The sequence below is a fragment of the Hippocampus zosterae genome, chromosome 2 (assembly GCF_025434085.1).
Source record: "Hippocampus zosterae strain Florida chromosome 2, ASM2543408v3, whole genome shotgun sequence".
NCBI classification, from domain to species: Eukaryota; Metazoa; Chordata; class Actinopteri; order Syngnathiformes; family Syngnathidae; genus Hippocampus; species Hippocampus zosterae.
The window spans coordinates 34,413,296-34,439,569 of record NC_067452.1 but is presented as its reverse complement, the minus strand read 5'-3'; the positions used below and the strand labels follow the sequence as shown (position 1 = coordinate 34,439,569).

At 44.0% G+C, this 26,274-nt stretch overlaps 2 protein-coding genes across 3 annotated transcripts in view; both read right to left on the bottom strand.

Moving 5' to 3' along the window:
* Positions 1-636, bottom strand: part of sema3h (sema domain, immunoglobulin domain (Ig), short basic domain, secreted, (semaphorin) 3H) — a 62,268-nt gene extending 61,632 nt beyond the window's left edge. Inside the window, exon 1 of one of the 2 annotated variants that reach the window (XM_052057356.1) lies at positions 46-636. In XM_052057356.1, the coding sequence (XP_051913316.1) occupies positions 46-145 (100 nt within the window). In that variant the 5' untranslated portion in view covers positions 146-636. The remainder of the gene's footprint in view (positions 1-45) is intronic. The other variant, XM_052057355.1, reaches the window with a different exon arrangement.
* A 14,916-nt stretch (positions 637-15,552) lies between these two features.
* rhoab (ras homolog gene family, member Ab) lies at positions 15,553-25,776 on the bottom strand. Its single transcript, XM_052057411.1, has 5 exons — positions 25,617-25,776; positions 20,854-21,011; positions 19,989-20,109; positions 18,501-18,631; positions 15,553-17,793 (listed from the first exon to the last, which is right to left on the bottom strand). Exons 2-5 carry the CDS (start codon positions 21,007-21,009, stop codon positions 17,620-17,622), a joined length of 582 nt encoding a protein of 193 aa, XP_051913371.1. The 5' UTR covers positions 21,010-21,011; positions 25,617-25,776; the 3' UTR covers positions 15,553-17,619.
* Between the last annotated feature and the right edge of the window lie 498 nt (positions 25,777-26,274).

Here is a 26,274-nt window from a genome sequence, read left to right as displayed (position 1 = left end):
TCATAAAGGTGTGTGGGTGTTGGGGGGCAGGGGGGGGGGTCTTACCGGAGTGTGTGAACTGCAGTCGTGGCTGGGATGCTTTCCAAGCCCCTGTTAAGGTGACTCCGAGGTGGACTAGAAGCATCAGAGTCGCCGGTCCGCACATCCTCCTGCTTCTCCTCCTTACACAAGAACACCCACTAAGTCACAGTTTCGGTTCCACAGCGGACAAATTTGGGCAATTCACGACTGCCCAAACTCCCAGGTGCACACACCGTAGCACCAAAGTGGTGCACCGTTAAAATAAATATACATACATTTCATATAAATAAATATATTCGTACAGATAAGGAAATCCAAATGGAATTTGAGTCCTAGGCACAAAGATGCTGTTTTAAAATAGTCCCAGTGAGCAGAGCGTGTGTCCAAATCCTGGAAATAATTTAGCACTCCAAGTCAGCATGTAGCAGCACCATCTGTGGGCTTGTGTCTTTGAGTCGTGTGCGTGTGTTTGTCGGGTGTCAGAGATGTGGTGAGAATGTATTCCAGGGAAGAAGAAAAAAAACATTAAAATTAAAAAACCATGCTGTCTCAACGCTGCCTCCTCACAGCCTGACAGCTCTCTTCTGCTCCGTCTCTTATCCTTGCTGCTCCCTGCATGTGACTCTCTCTCTCTCCCTCTCCCTCTCTCACTCTCTCTCTCTCTCTCTCTCTCTCTCTCAACACAGACCTGCCACACTCACACCAACACTCGTCACTGCTCCATGGAAAAACGGTCAAAATGACAACTCATTTTCACTCTTCCGTCCTCACATAAGCCATGCCAAGCAACTTTCTCAGCATTAAACTGTAAAAAAAAAGTACAGTACGACAACCTTTTTTATGACTATGTTCTGTCAATCGATCATTTGTAAAAGTGAATACAATACACATCATAATAGTCCTCACATGAAAAGTTAATTGGAACACAAACAGTCAAAGTACCCGACATAATACTGTATATCCAATGATAGCTATACAAAGGATGGAAGTCAATGTGATCATGACCTCAATCTGATGTGTGGGTCATAAAAGGTGAACCTGAAACTGAGAATCTGCCAAAAGGTCCAATACAAAATTCTCACTCGCCACACAAATGTAAAAAGAAGTTAACCTCTGTAAAGCAATTGATCCTCTAGTCCAGGGATGGACAATTAGAATAGAAAAATAAATCCAAAATGCTTTTAACCTCCTTGGACCACGAACTCTTGCATGACTATACTGTCCACGTACATTCAGCGAATGAGTTAAAATTGTGAAATGCTTTGCATAGCACTATCTAGAATAGCAACAGTAGAAGTCACTTCACCGTGCCTCCCTAAATTAGAACCTCAATTAAATTGTCATATTATTTGACAAAGAAAACAAATCATTCTTTTTTTACTTGATGAAACGTCCTTATATGTGGACGCCAGGCCCTTATAGTCCAAAATTTAACCTTATAGTCTTCAAAGCCAAAGACGTCATGTCCACACACGTGGACACACAGGTCACACACACAATTATATACGTAAAGAAATATCCAATAAACATTTGGAAAACGGGAAAACAATATGGGAAAAAATGTTGAAAATTACGAAAGAAAAAAAATTGAATTTGTCGGTGCCGAACTGCAAATATGCAGATTGTAGCTTTAGGTTGTAAAATCACCACTCACCACTTGATGGCAGAGATGTCTTAGCTGCACTTATACTGGGTCTTTTACTGCCCTATACTGCAACGTGAGTAGGCCAAGCAATTCTTTGCACATTTATACAGTACAATACATCTTTATTTATAATTTTGGAATGATATGAAGGACAAACATAGCAGGCTACCGGTCGGAAAATCAAGAGTGAGTTCGTGCACTTACTGTTGGTGTCTTGTTTGGCAGTTTTGTGCCATGCCTCAATGGTCATTTTTATGTAAGAGAGACCATTGCACTGGAAAACAGATGTGTGTGGGTGTTCGGCATCAATAAAAATGAAATACATTCATATTATTTTGGGGGGATTTTTTGTCTTTTTTTTTTTTGCAATTTGCAATTTGCATGTACCGTAAATTCCGGATTACAAGCTGCTACTTTTTTCAACACTTTCAACACTGCGGCGTGTAATATGAAGCGGCTTTTTAATTTTTTCTTTCCATCGCGGGAAAAACATGGACCAATAAAATGAATGAGTCTTTCACTGAGGTCCAATCAGATTGTATGACTAATCACAACTTCCGCTCTTTTTGCCGTAGCGGGGGGAAAATATGTTACCCGACAACAGTCGACTAATAAAATGAGTAAGTAGTACAAAGGGGTCCAATGACATTGTATAATTACCGGTAATCACAACTTCCTTATTTCAGTCTTTCTTCTAACCCTGATCAACATGGAGAATACCAGACGAAAAGCATATGATGCAGCTTTTAAACTAAAAGCGATCACTCGGGCAGTTAAAGAAGGAAATCAAGCTGCTGCCCGTAATCTTGGCATAGACGAGTCGATGGTGCGAAGGTGGAGGCTGCGGCAAGAAGAACTGAGCCAGTGTAAAAAGACAACCAAAGCTTTTAAAGGTTTTAAAGGTTGGCCGTCTTGGTGTTATTGATTCATGAAACGGAAAAGCCTGTCTATTAGGGCCCCCACGACGCTGTGTCAGCAGCTCCCTCCCAATTACGAGGACAAACTTGCTTCGTTCCGCACATTGACACAAACAGATAGCAGAGAATTCCATCAGCCCAGATGAAATAATAATGTTTATGATATACATTTTTCTATTTTGATAATTGATTCCAAAAAAACAATACTGCAAACAATTGCGAGGGTTTCGAAGGTAGCAAATGTTGCGTTCCTGACATTGTTCTTCAGGGTTCGTTCAGAGTCGCAAAGGTTTGGCCAAACGGTTGTCAGACGTTCGGCAGACATTCGTCTGGATTTTTTTGGTCACATTTTCAAAGTGTCCTTCTGACAAGAAAAACCACTAAAACTGATGGTGAAATTCCGACGATCATTTGGCGAACATTTGCGATCTTGAATGAACCCTGATGAGAACGCAAACCTTCAAAAACACCCCCAATTGCTGGCATCTCAGTGGGATAGAGGCTTTACAAATAAATCATGCTACCAACATAGCAGCTGCGGCGAACATCTTGTGCACATAAGTGAGGGGCGGGGCTTTAGTCAGAGACTCAGTGGGTGGGGGCGATTGTGATCAAGTGAGGCAACATTCAAATTTTGCTAGCAGTTTTAAAACTGATGACTCCCTCTTGAAGTGGGCTGCACACGTACCTATTTTTAATGTCTTCAAACATCCTGTGTGTGCCAAATGCCTTTTCCATGTGTTGTGGTGCTTTCAAGACAATACATCGTACTACACATGGAGCAATGACTGCCCTAGTACCAAGGCTGACTAATGAAGTGGTCAAACCCAAATCCTCGCCACTTGAAGTCACCACGAAGGAGACGAAGAAAACAAGAGAATGTTGTGTTGCTTTTTTTTTTTTTTTGCTTGTGGTTCGTAAAAAAAAAAACAACAACATCTGTGCTCACACTCAAACCTCGGGACAATTTAGAGTGTTCCATTGCAACCTGTCATGCATTTTTTTGAATGTAGGAGGAAAACGGAGTACCCGGAGAAAACCCACGCAGGCACAGGGAGAACATGCAAACTCCACACAGGAAGGTCGGAGCTGGAATCGAACCCAGTACCTATGCAATGTGAGGTTGACGCGCTAAGCATGGTACTTTCATGAATGCAAATAAGAATTGTGGGCAATTTATAGACATTATTGTCAGGGTTATAAAAAAAATGGTGCGGAGTATTACAACTTCAGGCATATGTAGCATCAAGTTGGATGAATCAGGTGGCACCAAACTTAACAGTTTCCACAATAGCCTTCGAAGTCGGTGGACAACAAATTTCACCCAAATTATGCACGTTATCTATGATATACAGTATACACAACAATTTGATGTATGGACAGCATCTTCAGAATCAATGATCAAGGAATGTTATTTGTTCAACTTATTCAATTTATATCAAGAAGTTTTGTTAATTTGTGTAAATGATCTAAACTCACTTCAAAATGACAAATATGTTTGTTCTCCGACACACGTATATTGATGGGCAAAATGCTTGTCAATTAGATGGCTGCAGAAACATTTGTATCCAACCCATTTCCATCCATCCATCCATCCATCATCTACCGCTTATCCGGGGCCGGGTCGCGGGGGCAACAGCTTTAGCAGGGAAGCCCAGACTTCCCTCTCCCTAGCTACTTCTTCCAGCTCTCCCCGGGGGATCCCGAGTCGTTCCCAGGCAAGCTGGGTGACATAGTCTCTCCAGCGTGTCCTGGGTCTTCCTCGGGGTCTCCTCCCGGTGGGACATGACCGGTACACCTCACCGGGGAGGCGCTCAGGAGGCATCCGAATCAGATGCCCAAGCCACCTCATCTGGCTCCTCTCGATGTGGAGGAGAAGCGGCTCGACTCTGAGCCCCTCCCGGATGACTGAGCTTCTCACCTTATCTCTAAGGGAGAGCCCGGACACCCTGCGGAGAAAACTCATTTCAGCCGCTTGTATCCGGGATCTCGTTCTTTCGGTCACGACCCATAGCTCGTGACCATAGGTGAGGGTTGGGACGTAGATCGACCGGTAAATTGAGAGCTTCGCCCTTTGGCTCAGCTCCTTCTTCACCACGACAGACCGATACAACGTCCGCATCACAGCAGACGCTGCACCGATCCGCCTGTCGATCTCCCGCTCCCTCCTACCCCCACTCGTGAACAAGACCCCAAGATACTTGAACTCCTCCACTTGGGGTAAGATCTCCTCCCCGACCCGGAGGGGGCACTCCACCCTTTTCCGACTGAGGACCATGGTTTCAGATTTGGAGGTGCTGATCTTCATCCCAACCGCTTCACACTCGGCTGCGAAACGCTCCAGTGAGAGTTGGAGAGCCCCGTTTGAAGGAGCCAACAGCACCACATCATCTGCAAAAAGCAGGGATGTAATACTGAGGCCCCCAAAACGGACCCCCTCAACGCTTCGGCTGCGCCTAGAGATTCTGTCCATAAAGGTTATGAACAGAATCGGCGACAAAGGGCAGCCTTGGCGGAGTCCTACCCTCACTGGAAACGATTCCGACTTACTGCCGGCAATGCGAACCAAACTCTGACATCGGTGGTATAGTGACCGAACAGCCCGTATCAGGGGGTTCGGTACCCCATACCCAGGAAGCACCCCCCACAGAACTCCCCGAGGGACACGGTCAAACGCCTTCTCCAAGTCCACGAAACACATGTAGACTGGTTGGGCGAATTCCCACATACCCTCAAGGACCCTGCTAAGGGTGTAGAGCTGGTCCACTGTTCCACGGCCGGGACGAAAACCACACTGCTCCTCCTCAATCTGAGGCTCGACTTCCTGACGGACCCTCCTCTCCAGCACCCCTGAATAGACCTTACCAGGGAGGCTGAGGAGTGTGATCCCTCTGTAGTTGGAACACACCCTCCGGTCCCCCTTTTTAAAAAGAGGGACTACCACCCCGGTCTGCCAATCCAGAGGCACTCTCCCTGTTGACCACGCGATGTTGCAGAGGCGTGTCAACCAGGACAGCCCCACAACATCCAGAGCCTTGAGGAACTCCGGGCGGATCTCATCCACCCCTGGGGCCTTGCCACCGAGGAGCTTTTTAACCACATCGGTGACTTCAACCACAGAGATAGGAGAGCCCACCTCAGAGTCCCCAGGCTCTGCTTCCTCCAACGAAGGCGTGTTGGTGGAGTTGAGGAGGTCTTCGAAGTACTCTGCCCACCGGTTCACAACGTCCCGAGTCGAAGTCAGCAGCGCCCCATCCCCACTGTACACAGTGTTAGTGGTGCACTGCTTCCCCCTCCTGAGACGTCGGATGGTGGACCAGAATTTCCTCGAAGCCGTCCGGAAGTCGGCTTCCATGGCCTCACCGAACTCTTCCCACGCTCGGGTTTTTGCCTCGGCGACCACCGAAGCCGCGGTCCGCTTGGCCAGTCGATACCCGTCAGCTGCCTCTGGGGTCCCACAGGCCATAAAGGCTCGATAGGACTCCTTCTTCAGCTTGACGGCATCCCTTACTGCTGGTGTCCACCAGCGAGTACGGGGATTGCCGCCACGACAGGCACCAACCACCTTACGGCCACAACTCAGATTGGCCGCCTCAACAATAGAGGCACGGAACATGGTCCACTCGGACTCAATGTCCCCCGTCTCCCCCGGAACATGGGAAAAGCTCTGTCGGAGGTGGGAGTTGAAACTCCTTCTGACAGGGGATTCCGCCAGACGCTCCCAACAAACCCTCACAATACGTTTGGGTCTGCCAGGACGGACCGGCATCTTCCCCCACCATCGGAGCCTACTCACCACCAGGTGGTGATCAGTTGACAGCTCCGCCCCTCTCTTCACCCGAGTGTCCAGAACATGCGGCCGCAAATCCGATGATACAACTACAAAGTCGATCATCGAACTGCGGCCTAGGGTGTCCTGGTGCCAAGTGCACATATGGACACCCTTATGTTTGAACAAGGTGTTCGTTATGGACAATCCGTGACGAGCACAGAAGTCCAATAACAAAACACCACTCGGGTTTTGATCAGGGGGGCCGTTCCTCCCAATCACGCCCCTCCAGGTATCACTGTCATTGCCCACGTGAGCATTGAAGTCCCCCAGCAGAACAATGGAGTCCCCAGCAGGAGTACTCTCCAGCACACCCTCCAAGGACTCCAAAAAGGGTGGGTATGCTGAGCTGCTGTTTGGTGCATATGCACAAACAACAGTCAGGACCCGTCCACCCACCCGAAGGCGGAGGGAGGCAACCCTCTCGTCTACTGGTGTGAACCCCAATGCACAGGCACTGAGCCGGGGGGCAATGAGTATGCCCACACCTGCTCTGCGCCTCTCACCGTGAGCAACTCCAGAGTGGAAGAGAGTCCAACCCCTCTCGAGAGAACTGGTACCAGAACCCAGGCTGTGTGTGGAGGCAAGTCCGACTATATCCAGTCGGAAATTCTCTGCCTCACACACCAGCTCGGGCTCCTTCCCTGCCAGAGAGGTGACATTCCATGTCCCGAGAGCTAGCTTCTGCAGCCGAGGATCGGACCGCCAGGGTCCCCGCCTTTGGCTGCCGCCCAGCTCACATTGCACCCGACCCCTTCTGCCCCTCTCATGGGTGGTGAGCCCATGGGAAGGGGGACCCACGTTGCCTCTTCGGGCTGTGCCCGGCCGGGCCCCATGGGTGTAAGCCCGGCCACCAGGCGCCTGCCAACGAGCCCCACCTCCAGGCCTGGCTCCAGAGGGGGGCCCCGGTGACCCGCGTCCGGGCAAGGGAAACTGAGATCCATTAATTTTACTCATCATAAGGGGTCTTTTGAGCCGTGCTTTGTCTGGCCCCTCACCTAGAACCTGTTTGCCATGGGTGACCCTGCCAGGGGCATAAAGCCCCAGACAACTTAGCTTCTAGGATCATTGGGACACACAAACCCCTCCACCACGGTAAGGTGACGGACTCACGGAGGGGTCCAACCCGTTTCCACTCATACAATAAAATCAGTCATGGACTCAATTTGAGTGAACTGAGACAAGATCATCTTTACTTCATCATTCATGCTTCTTGTGACACATTTGCTCGGTGTTCTACAATGAGGGTTTTCAAATGTAAAGTGGATATCGTGACTCAAAATATCAGGTACTCTTGTACCTGTGTGTGGTGGTGGAAAGATGAGAGGAGACGGTTTCAGATATTATAACTAGCGTCTCCTAAACCATCAGGTCATTACGACGAGATAATTTGTGACCTGACCACTGGGCCTCTTAATTACAACAGAAAACCTCCCTGCCACTCGAACAAAAGACCTCTGATTTTCTCGCTGACAAGTGACATCCATTAGTCAACTAGTGTGTGAGCGCTGGCTGTGGAGGTCATTATGGACCTCACATCTCACCGCTCCCATTCTAGATGAAGCACACTGACACTAACACACACTTGGTTGCCGTGCACATTCCCTATGCCGCATGGATTGAGTGTGAACGCTGCGGTTAATGAGCTCTCATTGTCAGCAAGTTGTTCTGTTTGTTCAGAAGCATGAGGTTTGTCTCCTTCTGATCCCAAAGCCGAAGTGTCCACTTTGGTAATGGAAGCAAATTGATTAGCACTGTGCCTGCAAAAAAAAAGCACCATATTATATATATATACTGTGGGGCAAATATATATTTAGTCAACCACCAATTGCGCAAGTTCTCCTACTTGAAAAGATTAGAGAGCCCTGTAATTGTCAACATGGGTAAAGCTCAACCATGAGAGACAGAATGTGGGAAAAAAACTCAGAAAATTACATTATTCATCATTCATTCATCCATCCTCCGAACCGCTTGATCCTCACTAGGGTCGCGGTGGGTGCTGGAGCCTATCCCAGCTGTCTCCGGGCAGTAGGCGGGGGACACCCTGAATCGGTTGCCAGCCAATCACAGGGCACACAGACGAACAACCATCCACGCTCACACTCACACCTAGGGACAATTTAGAGTGTTCAATCAGCCTGCCACGCATGTTTTTGGAATGTGGGAGTAAACCGGAGCACCCGGAGAAAACCCACGCAGGGGAATCGAACCCGAATACTTCTGCACTGAGAAGCCAACGTGCTAATCACTGGACTACTGGACTGCCAATTACGTTATTTGATTTTTAAAGAATTTATTTGCAAATTAGAGTGAAAATAAGTAGCATTTGGTCTATACCAAAAGTTCATCTCAATACTTTATGTACCATTTGTTGGCAATAACGGAGGCTAAACGTTTTCTGCAACTCTTCACAAGCTTTTCACACACTGTTGCAGGTGTTTTGGCCCGTTCCTCCATGCAGATCTCCTCTAGAGCAGTGATGTTTTGGGGCTGTCGTTGGGCAACAAGGACTTTCAACTCCCTCCACAGATTTTCTATGGGGTTGAGATCTGGAGACTGGCTAGGCCACTCCAGGACCTTGAAATGCATCTTACGGAGTCACTCCTTTGTTGCCCTGGCTGTGTGTTTGGGATCATTGTCATGCTGAGAGACCCAACCACGACTCATCTTCAATGCCCTTGCTGATGGAAGGAGATTTTCACTCCAAATCTCTCGGTACATGGCCCCATTCATTCTTTCCTTTACACAGATCAGTCGTCCTGGCCCCTTTGCAGAATGACAGCCCCAAAGCATGATGTTTCCACCCCCATGCTTCACAGTGGGTATGGTGTTCTTCGGATGCAATTCAGTATTCTTTCTCCTCCAAACACGAGAACCCATCTTTCTACCAAAAAGTTCTCTTTTGGTTTCATCTGACCATAACACATTCTCCCAGTCCTCTTCTGGAGCATCCAAATGCACTCTAGCGAACCGCAGATGGGCCTGGACGTGTACTGGCTTCAGCGAAGTGACACATCTGCCAGTGCAGGATTTGAGTCCCTGGCGGCGCATTGTGTTACTGATTGTAGCCTTTGTTACTGTGGTCCCAGCTCTCTTTAGGTCATTCACTAGGTCCCCCCCCGTGTGGTTCTGGGATTTTTGCTCACCGTTCTTGTGATCATTTTGACGCCATGGGGTGAGCTCTTGCATGGAGCCCCAGATCGAGGGAGATTATCAGTGGTCTTGTGTGTCTTCCATTTTCTAATAATTGCTCACACAGTTGATTTATTGACACCAAGCATTTTACCTATTGCAGATTCAGTCTTCCCAGCCTGGTACAGGTCTACAATTTTGTCTCTGGTGTCCTTCGACAGCTTTTTAGTAAATTGGCCATAGTGGAGTTTGGATTGTGACTGACTGAGGTTGTAGACAGGAGTCTTTTATACCAATAATGAGTTAAAACAGGCGCAATTAATACAGGTAACGAGTTAGACCTCATTAGAAGAAGTTAGACCTCTTTGACAGCCACCAATTTTGCTTCTTTGTAGCTGACCGAATACTTATTTTCCACCATGTTTGCAAATAAATTCTTTAAAAATCAAACAATTATAATTTTCTGAGTTTTTTCCCCATATTCTGTCTCTCATGGTTGAGCTTTACCCATGTTGACAATTACAGGCCTCTCTAATCTTTTCAAGTAGGAGAACTTGCACATTTGGTGGTTGACTAAATACTTATTTGCCCCACTGTGCGTGTGCACACACTGTATTCACACACACATTTCTGATGGCGTCAAGTAATATAGCCGTGTGTGAAAGAAAATCAGAACCAAAAGCTGAAAAAAAAATCACTAAAAAGACGAGGGGACTTTCCCTGTGATAGTGTTGCCATCTTGTGTCGTTACTCGGTGATCACTCCACCGAGGAAGACACCGGGCGCTTCAACGCAAAGACATATTAAAACGACGCCTTTTTTAACGGGTGGGTGGCTATTGCGATACGTCAGCGCAATCGCCATATTGTATGTGGAAGTGCTGACATAAACTCATGGCATGAGTTTATGTCATGAGTCTCATGCATGTGCTGAACTTCATAAAGCTACATTACACCAAGTGCACGGTAATGCTTTCCGTTCTCTCATTCACACAAACAGTAATGATTTTTTTTAACTGCGTATATGCGACCACTTTTAATCTGATAATTATGAATGTCTATATGTTTATGATTGAAGGAAAGTGGCAAAACAGAGTCTGTATTTTTGATATTTTCATTAATTATTAGATACAAATGGTTTTAACAGTTACTGTGATGGTTATGTAAATATTAATTTTAAATATTTCATGTCTATCTGCAATAGCAAAATCCTCAAATACATGTGTAGATTTTATGACTAAATAGCAACAATGTTTCTGTTGAACTGATTTGTTTTTACATTCAATCACTCCTCTTCTGAAAGGTATTTCCCACTGCTTTAAATCTGTGGGATGAGAATTCTTATCCCTTTAGATGAGGGAAAGGTGGTTAGCACATCTGCCTCACAGTGCAGAGGTTATGAGTTTGAATCCGGCCCCAGCCTTTGTGAGTGGAGTTTGCATGTTCTCCCCATGCCTGCATGGGTTTCTCTGGGCACTTTGGTCTCCCAATGTTATATTTTCTCATTCATCTCTTATTATTAATTATTATTATTATTATTAAGGTAATTCCACGCAGTCTTTTCATTACTGCTTACTGTTTAGTGCACCCCCAGACAGAACACTAATGAGGCACCATTGATGAAGTGTTGACAAAAGACTGCTACAAGATGGCGGACACCCTGACGTATGACTTGGCCAAGAGGCCAAGTTAAACGTCAACGATTGAAGGGAATCAACGCGCCCTTTCTGTAATGTGCAACTTCTACCACTAAAGGTCAGTGTAATGCCATTTAAATTCAACCACCAACATTAACGAACGGTACACTACATGTATCAGGATAGAAAATGCCAAGTTCGGCAGTTTCGAGTTGTTTAAAAGGCATAATGTCATGTAAATCCATCCATCATTATACGACCCGCTTATCAACGCGTAAAATATTATGTTGTGTTGTATGTTATTTTATCATGCATTTACTCTGGAAACTTTAAAATGCAGTCCTAAATCACAGGGCGGGGAATCGCTGTTCCTCTTTTGACCTTTCTTCTTAAGTGTTTCTGATGGGTTCACACGAATATTTTGAGAAATGTTATGTATGCTTTTCGGCGTGGCTTTTACAATCACAATGCGGCACATAGTTAAAACAGATCCAACATTCCTGTAGAATCAAATTATATAGCATCTAGAGCGCTGAACAGATGTCCTCGACCACCATCCAATGACACAGTGGCAACACTTTCAGACGCAGTTATGTCAAAACTGCTTTCTCAGGCACCTAATTCAACCACATTTGCGATTACCCAAATACTGATTATGCCTGCAATTAGTTAATTTACTCTTTAACGCAAATTGTATTTTTGTAGGTATAATGACATTCTTTTTCGGGGTTTTTAGATTCGCTTCCCCAATGATATAGCTATTTACTTTACATTTCTGGACAGAAAAAAAAAATAATGGTTGAATGGGACCGGCGGGGGTTTCTCATCAGTGTTTTCCTCAACAACGCTTGCCTTCTCGCTGCGGTTTATACAAGCCCCGCCCCTTATAAACTTAGCGGTCCTTCCATTGGACAGTTTGTATGCAGTGCGTTCGATTTCATTGGATATTTTGAGGAGGTGGTAAGCAGATTGGTTAAAATAGATAGGTTGGAGCAGGGCTAAAAATAGGCTGGTATATAAAACTGGCCGCGGTAGCATGTGGAGCAGCATACACCTCGCAGGCTTGAGGAGGAGGAGGAGGAGGAGGATTGGGATCATTAGGAATAAATAGAAATAGAGGAAGAAGAGCCAAAGCCGCAAAAGCAAAGAGAGAAGATAGGGCGAGGTGCTTTGAGAATGAGAAGAAAAAATAAGAACACAAATAGCAGCCTGCGTTTATGATCTCTGCTTCAATCCCAGCTCAAGTGTTCCCCTCTTGGGCGCTGTGCCTCTTTCACGGTGTCTGACCACCACTTTGGGTGGAGTAGGCAGTGACGACCTTCCTTCCGGCCTGTGGCTTCGCTTTTACATAGTCCTTAGTCATTTTCCATAAGTACAACGGTATCATTGAGACAATCAAAAGGCTTCACGGTCATCATAATAGGTTCAGGTTTTTAATGTGTTTGACTTGATACTGCGCTGTGTGGTTCCAACAACCAACAAGTTCAGGATTGAAAGGCATGTGAGGTCTCTTTATGAATGATTTTCATTGTTCAGCAGCAACCCACTGGTGTTTTTATATGGGAGAGTGTGTAGCACCAAGCACTTTTAGACTATCGTTTTGTTCAACAGTTTTATTTTACAGGAGAATTTCCATTGAAGGATCAAAGCTTCTTAGAACAGTCTGCGAATAAAATTCCAAGATTTAATTGGACAAAATTGAATGGTGATCGAGTACAGAAAATGGTGCTGTTAATTATTTTGATATTTTTTAATTACTTGACAGCACTGAATATGCTACTCCATGCTGCTAGCAGGTTGCGCAAAGCGAAGTAGAGAGATATTCGGTGCCCATCTTCAAAACCCGCCTCAAAACTCACTTGTATTCATTGGCATTTGACTCAGCATGACCTTGATTTGTTCTTGGTTTTGCTGTTCTGTGCTTTCTACCATCTTTATTACCGATTTGCTTCACTGTTTGTTGTATATGTTAAATTGCTCCATGTACAGCACTTTGTAGGCAGCGATGGCTGTTTGAAAGTGCTCTATAAATACAGTTGAGATGAGATATGAACAGCATTTGGGTTTACCATATTGTATTGGAACGGTTCTAATATCCTTCCAATACGATGCAGTCATTTTGGTCTGTATTTGACCCGATACCAATCCAGTGGATCGGATCAGACCATCTGTAATGGTAATGTGTTAGTACAGCTAAATTAACACAAGAATGTATATAGGATAGATACTGAGTAAATGTAAAGTAGCTAACGTGTGAATATGTTAATATAACTTAGCAACATTGTGTAACTTGACTCTTAAAATTGTATGGGGACCTGCTTGATTTTTACCTCGGTAACATTGTATAAATGTCATTTTTCGATCCATTCAGGTCCAATTAAATCTGCTGTTACGAGGTAGAGTTAAAGGGCTCAACGATAACTGCCCCACATGCCAATGGAATAAGAGGCTACGCTGTTTAAATCGCAAACTCAGAATTACTCAGAACTATTTTTAAAGAAGAGCACATACTCCATGTGTCATCAAATCTGTTTCTATCTCCACTCGACCATGATGTGTCATTCAAGTGATGTCTTCCCATGTAACGCCACCCATGGTTGCGCTCTCCCTGCAGTTTGTGAATATGTCTATGCTACATGTCGCACCCTCCCACGCAGGTGCAAATTAGCTCACCTTTACATCCCCCACAAGCTCTCTCTGCAGCACAGGCATCGGTCAAGCGTGTGAGTGAGGCTTTGCGAAGCATTACACTCTTCAGTCAGCAATCATCTCGCCCTGATTTGAATAAAAACTCCCCTGCATTGATAAGAAATGAAAAAAAAAAGGTTCATTTTCCTATGCCTTGAAAACGACTACAACTGGATGGCAGGCATCCCTGGTACTAAAAATGTATACCTTCCAGAATCCAATTTGTCCAGAACCACAGATTTTCTCTGAGTTGCCCCGTTGTTGGTGCGGGCCAATCACAAGGCAACATCGTCATTTGAGGGCGAGATATGCGGCGGCGTCGAAAACTTTTTTCGGTTAACAATCGGCTTGGTATATGAATTAATAAATAAACACAGTGTGTTTTTTCAGGCGCCCTTTATCCGTATATTTACGTTGCAAAAACTGTCACTCAACGCCATCAAGCCCAATGTGCCAATCATCGAGATAACAAGAGTCAGCCGGTCAAAAGAAGGCGCATGCCGATGACGACATTTTCATCCTTTTGCTGAATTTGGTAAAACAATATGGGGTCAAAACATTTTGGTAGACGTGCACATGTTGCGGGTGTCATGCGGATATCTGCGAGTGGAGCATATAACGTTTGTTGGTGGCAAAAAAACAGACAACGCTGACTTTGATGAGAAGTTGGCGACTTTGCGCCTGTACCTAATGGTCCGTAGTTTGTTTTCCTTTTTTCTTTACGGGACCAGAATCGTTTCTGTCGAGCGAACGTGGAGTTTTTTTTTAGATCTCGATATCAAGTAGAATACATCCACACATTAACTTTTAGAGTGACCGAGTCGGTACGAGATGAGTCGATCCTCGAGTCTGCAGTATTGGTATGGGTATCAGATATTCTTTGAAAATGTGAACACTGCCAGAGATTTACAGACGGGTTTTTTTCTTGGTGAAAATCTACTTCCTAATTATTGTGAGAAATCATTAACGTGATTAGCGTCTTCTTCATTCTCCCAATTATCAGTTTACTAATAGCATTATATAATTACAAATAATTTGAGCACATTTGTTCTTTCAGAATTGTATTTCAATTGGTAGCCTTTCACATTAATCAGTGGCAATATCCCAAGTAGCTCTCACTTTCAAAATGGTTGCCGACCCCCGCTCTTCTTTGGTATGACAACAAAGTCTTAGCACCAATGTAGCTAGATTATTCCATTTAATGTTATATTAATTGAACATTTGACCTGGGACAGCTGTGTTACAATCAGGGGATTCAACCATGACATTACCAACAGAATAAAAGTTATCAGACCTAATATACGGTGTATTTTCAGCTGCAATGACTCCCCAGGCGTGATAAGTGATCAGATTTATATTGGTTTTGTCCTGAAATTAATAGAATGGTGACCAGAAGATGTGTTTAAAGTCCCTTTAGCGGGAAATAAAAAGGCTCAGATTGAATTGACCCATACCATAAGTGTTTTGAAGCCTCCTGTTTAACAGCGGTAGACAACTGATCCAAAAAGAAATACGATCCCCCTGGTGATGCCGTCTTCGCAACGAGTTAGTATTCAGAGTCCAGTGGGAACATTAACAATAATGCTGCAGCTTCATAAAACCTCTCGTCCATCACAATCCTCTGTGCGTCGATTTAGTTGTAAGAGCTGAGCTCTCCTCGACTCAGAACAGAAAAAAGGCCTGGGTTATAGAAAGTAATTTATTACACAAACCAAAGCTAGTTTACAAATACAGTTTCCAGTCGTGTGTGTGTATAGTTTAGTTTGAACAACCCCATAATTCATATTTACAGACATTGCATACAGCTTGGTTTTCCTGTTCTGACTTCAGCATCCAGAATTTATGATTGAAACATTCATTAAAAGAAATGATTTGTACATTACAAGGAGGCTTTTTTTTTGCACTCTCAATTTGCATTGAAAACACACCTCTTAATCCAGGGTCCAAGTAATACTCCAGCCTCTCTCCTGTCGAAAAACATTTGGTGGGACTGATTGACAGATTCTTAATCACCAAGTGTAAAGTCAAGTAAAGCAAGCAAAAATAGCAGTCCGCTCTTGTTCCACCTGTTTTTTTTTCTTTCTTAAATACAGACAACAGAATACATTTCAAAATAAAAGCAGGAAATAAAGTGTAATCTAACAATACAAGAGTAGGTTCCTGGAGCAAACACATCCCGGTAGGCCAGAAAGAGGAACTAGAGGGGTTCTTTTATTTGAGCCAAAACTGACAGGCCACCATCATCATTTTAACCAAATACCACTAACAGCAAGCAATTAACCAGGTTGTGAATCCAAATTTGTCTAGATAGTGCTGAGGAACACCGTTGGTTGTTTCCCCAAAAAAGGCTGGCATGCAGTTTTGTGGGTCGGCAGATAACACTTGAATAATAAGGCATATTCAATTTTTAAATGTGCTTGCGGCTGATCCCAGGGACCCTCTTAAGCCTCTTTTACACCGAGAACCTACAAAACGGCCGCATCTGAGCTGTAACAGCATGCGCGCACACACAGCAGCCCACTGCAGTCCGACATTTGCTTTGTAATAAGAATCATCTTTAGTAATTACGTCTGGACTGATGAATGACAAATACTTCACAGTCGCAATTACTTCCACATAACATCCAGATCCAGAGATTAGTGGTGGCGTTGCATGTAAACAAAATACTTCCTCTCCTCGCTCTCCGTCCTGGTCTACAACCAGGAGAAGGTCAGCACCAGCAGTCACAAGTATGGGGGAGTAATGAGGGCGGTGAAGGTGGTGGGAGACGAGAAGAGTTTGGCGGGCTTAAAAATCCTTCTGGACCACACATTTCTTTTGTTGTCATTTTTTAAAACCCAGGATATTATTGGTGGTAGGAGCATGCTCGTTAAAAGTAATTATTGCCAGAATCATTTTACAAGTAGTTTAAATGGTAACAACAGGGGGCAACGGTGTGTGAATTTGCAGTACAGTGTGGTATAATAATAGAGCCGGGCCAGTGGGGTGAGGGCTGAGTGCATGTACTGGCTGGGAGTCTGTTAGCACAAGATTAACCTCAGATAGACCTCAATCATTTAAGGCTGCACATGTGAGCACACACATAAGAACCTCGCATCTGAAGTGGAGGGGGTCGCGTAGGGTGCACACAGGATCAAAATGTTTCTAGACACGAGTATTCGTGTTGTCTTGTTGCAGTTGAACTGTAGGCACATCGAAATAACCCAAGTGAGCATCTGATCTTTGTGTGTACAGCCTCATTACAGGGCAAATTCACTCACCTGCGACTGCACGATACCTATCCCAAATGGCAGCCATTAACTGTACTTGCCGTGCCCTGCCTGACCCATCAAGTCATCCAGGGAGGAAATTCATATTGCCATCCAAACATAACACAGTCAGCGGAATGTCCCGCCACAAATCATCACGGATGAATACCTTTGATTTAAGGACCAGGATCTCTTAATGAACTTCTCTGTTGGTTGGGGGGGAAGCTGTCTTTGGGTGGTGTCGAGCTGCCACCAAATTAAGAGTCCAATGGTTTACAACAGTCGTCATTTGCCCACATCAAATCCCTCTCCATCAAAGCTTCCCCCCCAAATTAAAAAAAAAAAGTCCCAGTCTGACAAACAGCCATTTTATAGCGGTAGTCATTAACTGCAGTCTTTTCCTGCCCTTCCTCCTACGCCCCCTAATTTTTTTCCATCCCTCCCCCACCCTGGCCACAGGTACAACAGGCCAGGTGCAAACAGTCCCAACAATAACTGCCACGTTACAGCAGTACACACTTATCGCTCTTCTTTCTGCGGCGAGCCTGCAGCGCCGCCCTTGTGGCCATCTCAAACACCTCCCGCACGCCATCCTTGGTCTTTGCGGAGCATTCCATGTAGCCAAACGCCGCGATCCGGCCGGCCATTTCCCTGCCCTCCTCAGACTTCACCGGCTCCTGTTGCATGAGAGAGAGAGAGAGAAAAAAAAAGAAATCAATACCTAGTCTTTCTAAAGCTTGAACAGAGCAACCCTCAAAGTGGCAATGGGCCATCTCTGATTTCAAAACAAAGCTTTACTGGCAATGACCTTTGTAGTAATTTGTTCCACAGTCAAAATTGAAATTATTTTCAATATTTAAATGTACAGGAAATGTTTTAAATAACATTTGCATACTGTTAGCAGTCCTAAAAAGTGGAAATAAAAAAAAAAAACCAGCCTTACATTAAGCCATTAGAAACAAAACACTTCTTTTCAACACTTAACTTGCACGATGCACGTGGAAGGTTGGTAAACATTGCACTTCTGATGCAACTCATGCATCGCGCTCATTAGCATGAACTGTCACACATTTATCATGTGAAATAAAAATCAACCCTGTCATGTATGTTATTAAAATAGGACAAAAAAATGTATATAACATTCTGACAAGAACATGTTGAAAACGAGCGAGTTAGCTAGCTCGAGAAGTGGATGGAGGACTCTTTCCTTCTTATCCAATTGCATAAACAGATGATTGATGTGCAGGACAATCACAAAAGACCCCGATTAAAATCCTTTGTTCAGCAGGCTACTCAATGTCAGCTCAGAGCTCTCTCAAGCCAATTCATACATTCAAGATGTATCCTGAAAACAGTCCCAGATTTCACTCGCGGGATAAAGTACCTGCTTCATTTTAGCCAGCTCCCGACGCGTGTGCTCATCATTGCGCAGGTCTTTCTTGTTTCCAACGAGGATGATGGGAACATTGGGACAGAAGTGTTTTACCTCTGGTGTCCACTTCTCCGGAATGTTTTCTGTGTGAAAAAGACAACAAAATCATTTGTAAGGCGTGGCAGCACGTTTGACATGACACATTTCAGTGGTTTCTGAAAACAGGTTTCTTCGATATCAGATAAGCGTGACAAAAAGGTGGCGGGGGAGGCATTCATATTTGCTTTGGGTGAAACCAAGAGACCGGTGAAACAGTCTTCATTTCAGACCGTTTGCACAAACTGTAGCATCAAAATCTCACATAGCGCAGTTTAGTTTATACTATTCTGCTTGAGAACGCAATTAAAATACCGTCTTATTGTCCGAGTACTCTTACTTTGGTTTTATGACTAGCAATGCTGGGTAATTGACATTTTCTACTCATTTAATCATGTTTATGCATGGCACTTCAATAATGCAGCAGCACTTTCATCACCTGATATTACATGAAGCCATTTTCATAACAAGAGGAAAGAGCTGTTCCTAATCCTAATAGAAGAAAGTGCATCGCATGTCATTTTGCTGCATGACTGCCTGCTGATGCTTGTGCTGCAGCTCTTTGCCCGAGCAGTTACTCAGTGGACGGTGTTGATTGTATGGCAATAAAATGAACTTGGTAACCCCGCAGAGTACGGTACTTATTATGAGGCTTTATGTGATCAATGTTTTTGGACCGATCAGCAATCAGAAGCTTTGAAAAAAGAAAAAAAAAACATGATCACAGATTCTTTCAGAAGATTAAGTAATATAACTTGTATAATTATTGTATAGTCAACTAATTTAAACCTCCACAAATGTTGGGTCTACGTCAGTTCCTTTTTTGTGTCGTATTGGAAGCTGGCTGTGTTGTATGAGTCCAAGTGCACACACACCCAATTATTATTTGGTCCTGCATTATTCGTGCACTTTTTACCTGCTGTGTCTGTAACAAATTAGCAAAACGCAGAGGGCGTTTGGCTCCGGTTTACGGTAACTGGACAGATCCGCTCCCGCCTACGCAATACTGCATTGACTTTGTAATGTAATTGCGTCATGAGTAAAGCGCCGCTCAACATCGATATGACCGCAGAATCCTGGCAAAATTTTTTTGCGTCTTGTCAACAACAAAGCCACTTCCGGGTTTGTTCAAACAACACGCCTGCCTGCCGCTTGCATGTGTGAGTGGCTGAATGCGCGTGGCTGAAAGTTCACATAACTTACACCGAGTTATTATAGAAAAAACACACTGAGCGAGTTCTTCATTCGACAAACATAAAATAGACATTTTCCCATCCATCCCCAATCCCAAAAAGACTTTGATTCCCTCGATTAGATCGGTGTAACTTGTTGCTCGTCAAAATGGCTAGATTGGAGAAGAGCATGAGAAAATTGATTGCTGCACACGGCGCTGTTTGCACTGACCCAAGCTGTCTGGGCTGTCTATGGAAAAGCACATGAGAATGACGTCAGTGTCTGGATAAGAGAGTGGTCTGAGCCTATCGTAGTCCTCTTGACCAGCCGTGTCCCACAGAGCCAACTCCACCTGAAACACACACAGCGCACATGGTCATTGTGGTAAATGGTCATTGTGATTTCATTTTCCAGACGTGAGGATTAAAGGCAGATGACGTGATGCGTGTGGCACTGCACGGCAATACAACTACTGCTTGTAGCCGACGTGTGCACATTTTGAGCATGACGTCTCTGATCCACTGGTTAAAGGACACCTATGGGAACTGTTTTGTTAAGCGCTTTGTTAGAGCTGCCGCTGTTGTGAAAGTGCTATATAAATCATCATGTATTGTATACAAGAAGAAGAATAGCACTGACTACAGTTTCTCAGCAATTTGCCTGGTTTCGAAGCAGCTCACAGCCAAGTAAAGATAGCAGAGCAAAAAAAATGAAGTCCTTTGTAAAGGTAAATTTGTTTTTATGTGACAATGTGGACTGTGCACATGTCTACTGGAACACAACGCACCACTCGGGACACAGTCTCCACATAATGAAAGACCATTTATACTTGTTTACAATACGTGTACACACTCACCACACTCACATTCAAATGACAGACGCCAAGATGCTGCTGTCTTGGTTCGCAACAGAGTTAAAAAAAAAAAAAAAAGCTTTAAAGTCAGCGTGTGAGGTACAGCATCAATAAAAGATAAACATTGTTAATGCCGTGTTTCTTTATGGTATGGGAAAGCAGGAGTCTTTATTTGTCTTCAGGTTCGACGATTTGACAAAAGTGTGCAATAGTGGCGCACCGTCAGTGAGCGTGATCGCTTACCTGTTTGCAGTCCACTTCTATGTCAGCGACATAATTCTCAAACACAGTGGGCACGTAGACCTCTGGGAACTGGTCTTTGCTAAAGACAATCAGAAGACAGGTCTTCCCACAAGCTCCATCGCCAACGATCACCAGCTTCTTACGGATGGCTGCCATCCCTAAGGGGGATGGAGTGGGGGCGGGGGCAGAAAACAAGTAACAAAATATTATAACGTGACTTAAAAGTGCAACTGTTACATCACATTTTACTAGCAATTGTAAGACAATTATGCCAAGGCTAGTACTGTGATCTATTGGCAGCAAAATTAGAGCGTAATAAAAAAAAATTAAAAATGAAGAAAATCCCACACACTTCAGAACGAGTTCCAGTAACTGCGGAAGCAAGCTTGCCCAATCGAGTAAAGGGAAGTTATTGCAAAACAAGCATATACACAAAGGAGAAAATTTGTATTTTCGGGGTAAATGTGTGGTTTTCTAGTGAACTTGACTCATTCGGCACAATTATCTAAAGTCAAGTAAAGAAAGAAAAAAAATACAATAAATACGATTTAAAGGGGAAGTCAACCCCAGGAATTTCTTTAAAATATGTTGTGCGTGCCTCCAGTCGTCTAACCACCTGGATTTCGCTGCTTGACTCATATTTCACAAACACAATATGAACACACGGTACATTCAAAACTGTTCTGCCAGTGAAACATTTCACTATGAGACAATGAAACGCCTGGCAAAAACCCTCGCAAGCGTCACGGTCGATGAATCATCAAAGTAGGACAGCGCTGTCAAAAATATTATAGAGTATTCCCTCGATGACTTGAACAAGAAGAAAAGACCCTCCAAAAATGGGGCAGTGGCTGCCTGGAGGCATGTGCGTAGTTCAATGTTTGACTAGCCACTGGGTACTAAGTCTTGATAACAGTGTGAGCACCCCTTCAACAAATGCCAATGGGTCATTACAGACACTGATGGCTGCTTCAAGCGCCGATAAAAAGCCCACGTGTATTGATCCAAGGCACACCACAGCGCGCTGAAGGTGGATATCAATGCGGGTAACCACACATTAATATGTGTGGCTTTCTGTTAAAATACAACAAAAAACAGAGGAGGAAAACACAAGCAGGGGAAAAAAAAGGAGACAAATTAAAGAAAGGCGACTCAACAGGAAAATCCCCATTAGCGTAACATGGAAAATTGTTGTGTCTGAACTCAAAAGACATTTCCCTTCTACTGCGGTAACTTCAATCTTTGATCAACAAATGCACAGCAATTTAAGAAGTCTAAACACAAAGGCCTAGAGACAGTTTAATTTTTTTTTAAAAATCAGGTCATATTACACATGGCTGACAAAGACGCATCAAATTCAAATGCAAAATTAATAAGGTTTCTGAACAAGGCTGTTGTAGACAAAAAAAAAGATGGGCATGCGAGTTCATTCCAAGGAATTTTGGTGGAGATTAGCAATCACAGTCTCAAGGAAGGCTGCTCACAAGAAAATAATGTCAAAAGCAGGGCAAGTGTTTCATACATCTATCTGAACATACACTGTAAGAACAAAAATCTGATTGTGAAACTTGCAGGACCTGAGCATTCTGTCCGCTAAATACGGCGGAATGTTTGAATACACACAAAGACGCGACATCAGTGGTCAGCAGCATCTCCACCTCAACTGCGTGCCTCTTCAGTCCACAAGCTTGATGTGACGAAACCCTAAGCAAGAGTGTTCTCGTCTCAATTCAGCCAACCAGTCGGCATTGAAAAGCCAATTCATTTTAAATAGTTATTAGCAAATCATGAACTTGCTGCAATATTTTCCAAAAAACCTGGGACTGCCGGCAAAAAAGTTGAGGAATGCTCATCAAACGGTTTGCAACAAACCGGGAACTTGTGGGTGCCATGATTGGGTATAAAAGGAGATTCCCTGACTTGGTCATTCACCTCTATGTGAACACCTGCGCGAGAAAATGGTCCAACAGTTTAAGGACAATGTTCCTCATAGTTGCAAGGAATTTAAGGATTTTTATCACCTACTTTCTACAACATCAACAAAAGGTTCAGAGATTCTGGAGAAATCGCCGCATGTAAGCGAAGCCGAAAACCAACAGTGAAAGCTGTGACCTTCGATGCTCGAGGCTGCACTGCATCAAAAACAGACATCAATGTGTCAAGGATATCACCGCATGGGCTCAGGAACACAATCAAGCAAAATCATTTCATCGACTTTGCTTCTTATTTCAACAAGACAACACCAAAACACATTCTGCATGTGTTACAACAGTGTGGCTTCAAAGTAAAAGGACGGGCCTGCCTAGAGTCCAGACCTGTCTCCCACAAAAAAAAAAAAATGTGGTATAGGATGAAGCACAAAATACAACAATAGAGATACAGGACTGTTGAACAGCTGAAATGTACATTAAGCGTGAATTGATAAGCTTCAACAATTAGTGTCCTCATTTCTCAAATTTGTATTCGATGTTCAAAGAAAAGGCGATCTAACAGAGTGGTAAACATGACCGAGTCCCACCTTTTTTGGTACATGTTGCAGCCATAAAACGTGAATGATTGTTTGCTACCCCCCCCCCCCCCCCAAAGTTGATCTGTTTGAACATTAAATGTCTTGTTGCCGCGTATTCAATTAAATATAGGTTGAACATAAATCATACATCATTTGTATTCCGTTTTTATTTATGTTTAACACAACGTCCTAACTTCATTGGGATTGGGTTTGTACAAGATGGTGGTGGATTTAAGGAATACTATTGATGAAACTGAACATGTCCATTGACTAATCCAGCCCACATCTGTTAGGCTTGATGCATGCGAAGCGCCTTCCAAGCATGTTGTTGCATATTAATTGAGCAGGTGCGCAATGGGCAGACGGGTTCCCAAAACGCACCACTTCACTCCAAACGAATGCTCGTTGCAATTAGCAAAGGCCAGTGTAGTCTTGTCTTTTCGGTTGTATTCCTAAAGGGAAGGGAAATTTCCCTGAATGTTTCAGAGTTTCCACCACGGTGTGGATGTACCTCATCTTCTCTTGCTGAAGTGTTGTTGTTTCAGCCATTATCTCTCAATGTGTGATACATGCACCACTTTCTCAAATTGAATCGCTGACTATGTTTACCGGTACATGTAGTCAATAACCCTTTCAAAACCCGAATATTGGCAGTATTTCGGTTGTGCAAGGCCATGAAAATTCAAAAACCCAAATATGAATATTTTCGGGTTCACCTAACTCAATTTCTAATGCGAATATTTGGTCATCTAAATGCATTTCGGAATATCTCTGTTGAAAGGAACATTTCTTTGTGTTCTGCGCATACAAGGAATCTCGGTATTTCGGGTGCAGGAACTACTGGCTCGCAACCCACTGGAAAGACACAAGTAGAAATTTTTAAAATTGTGAAATTTAGATGAAGTACAGAACCACACTTTTTATTTTTTCAAGAAATAGTCTTATATTTCATGTTACTGATTCTATTGAGCACAGAGGTAATATGGCATCCGTGTTGCAACCCAGCTCTACATTTTTCTTTGCCTCGCATCCAACTACCGGTACTCTTTTTACATATTGCCCCTCGTGTTCAGACTAAGACACCACATAAATGAGCTGCCTTGTGTTATATGCTACATTTAAGTGAAATTTCCGGCATGACCACTAGAAATGCATGCTGTTGGATGTCAAAATGTCATTCATGACCATTTGTCACCATTCTACATTGAGTGAAATCTGTGCCATTTTCATGTAGGGTTGCGTTTTTGAACAATATTTGATTAAGCATTTCAAAGTTGCCAAGTGTGAGGGCGTTATGAATTATTGGTACTTGGCATTAGTGTAGAAGCAAGCCTAGATGTCTTCAGTCTGGGGGGAAAAAAATGATATAGGCGCTTCCCTTGTTGTCACAGCCCAAACCACCGTAGCGTCGAGAGACAATTGAATGTCTTTCTAACGGGAGCTTCCCAGTAAAACCAGTGTTTTTAAAGCAGCCTGCCACTGGGTGGGTCACCAGAAAAATGGCGTCATCACAGAGGCAACAGATGGCTAGTGTGTCCGCAGTGGAAGAACGTGTAGGTGGCCTCATTCCAAATTCAACATCCGGTGAGGAAAAAAATAACACGTTTGACGTATCACTAAAAGCAACCAAGGGAAAACAAACAAAAAAAACAAGATAAAATCCAACATGTAAGCGTTACATGTAAAATCGCACGTCACTTCAAGACGTTTTCAAATAAGTGGAGCTCGTTCTTCATTCATGTATAGCGGTGAACAAAACAAAAAAGCGAAGATGAAATAATTAATTGTTGTGGTTTGATTATGAGCACATTTATTGAAAAGTCAACGAGCCGTCTACTCAGCCGAGGCAAGTCGAGAAGCCAGCCTCTTTGTTTGACTACGGCCGTTTCGACAATCTAGGACAACTGTCAACATTTCCATTTTAACAAACAAAGAAATCGGAGACCACATTTGTGAAGCTGCTCTTGTGAGATTGGCTGTGTTGTTTACGCCACAGAGGATCCTTCATTCAAATTAAAGCGGCTTTCACCCTGAGCTCAACTGTCTGGAAAGTGCGGAAGCGGCATTTTGCAATGGAGGTCGTCGTGGTGGTGGTGGTGGGGGGGGGCTGACGAAGCTAGCCTCGGCTAACCGACTCAGCTTTATTAGACGAGCGCAACTTTAACAATACTTCTGTCTGCTTCGAGAAAGGAGAATACATGATAAATATCGTTGTGAGATGATTTGGGTGAAAGTGTAGAAAGTAAAGTTTTACCTGCGGTGCGTACGGACTGGTCAGACCAGACGGTGGTGCTCAACGGAAAAGAGTCGCTCGGCGTTGCTCCCACACTAGACTGGCCGCGTCCTACTGTGGTACATCGCAAGGCTTCACGGGAACGCGCGGGCACTGTTGGGAGGGGGAAGGGCGTCGGGCACGAGCTCAAGAGCCACACCTGCGCGAGCGCGTCAACGTTGATCTTGACGACGCGCGCACACGTTTAACAACGCCACTGCGGGAATGTGAACTTTTCTTCGAGCACCGAATATATTAATCACTATCAAGGAATCATATCGTGTTTTCAAGTGTCACATGTGCTTAATTGAAATAAATCCAAATTTGTGTTTGTAAAGTCTTATATTATACTATTAGCCATCTACAACTTTCTGGATTTTTAACTAATTTGTTTTCCCATCAGGATGAAAAGCGCCGAGCCATATTCAACTTTTTGTCAGTTGTAGTTTGAGCTAACTGCCCCACCCAGTGGACAGTTTCGGCAATTACTCAAAAACACTACAGTAACAGTACTGTAATGCCCGTCAGTAGCGGAGAGAAGGATGCTCGCAGTCGCCGATACTAGTAACCATTTTTAATAAACAAAATAAGTAATAAACATACGCATTCAAAGGAGTTGCTGTTAGCCACAACTCACAAC

Coding starts and splice junctions, on each gene's coding strand:
- rhoab (XM_052057411.1), bottom strand. CDS start 21,009: ATGGCAGCCATCCGTAAGAAGCTGGTGATCGTTGGCGATGGAGCTTGT. Junction 20,110..20,853: donor TAGAAGTGGACTGCAAACAG/GTAAGCGATCAC, acceptor TGTGTGTTTCAG/GTGGAGTTGGCTCTGTGGGA. Junction 17,794..18,500: donor AGCTGGCTAAAATGAAGCAG/GTACTTTATCCC, acceptor CTCATGCAACAG/GAGCCGGTGAAGTCTGAGGA.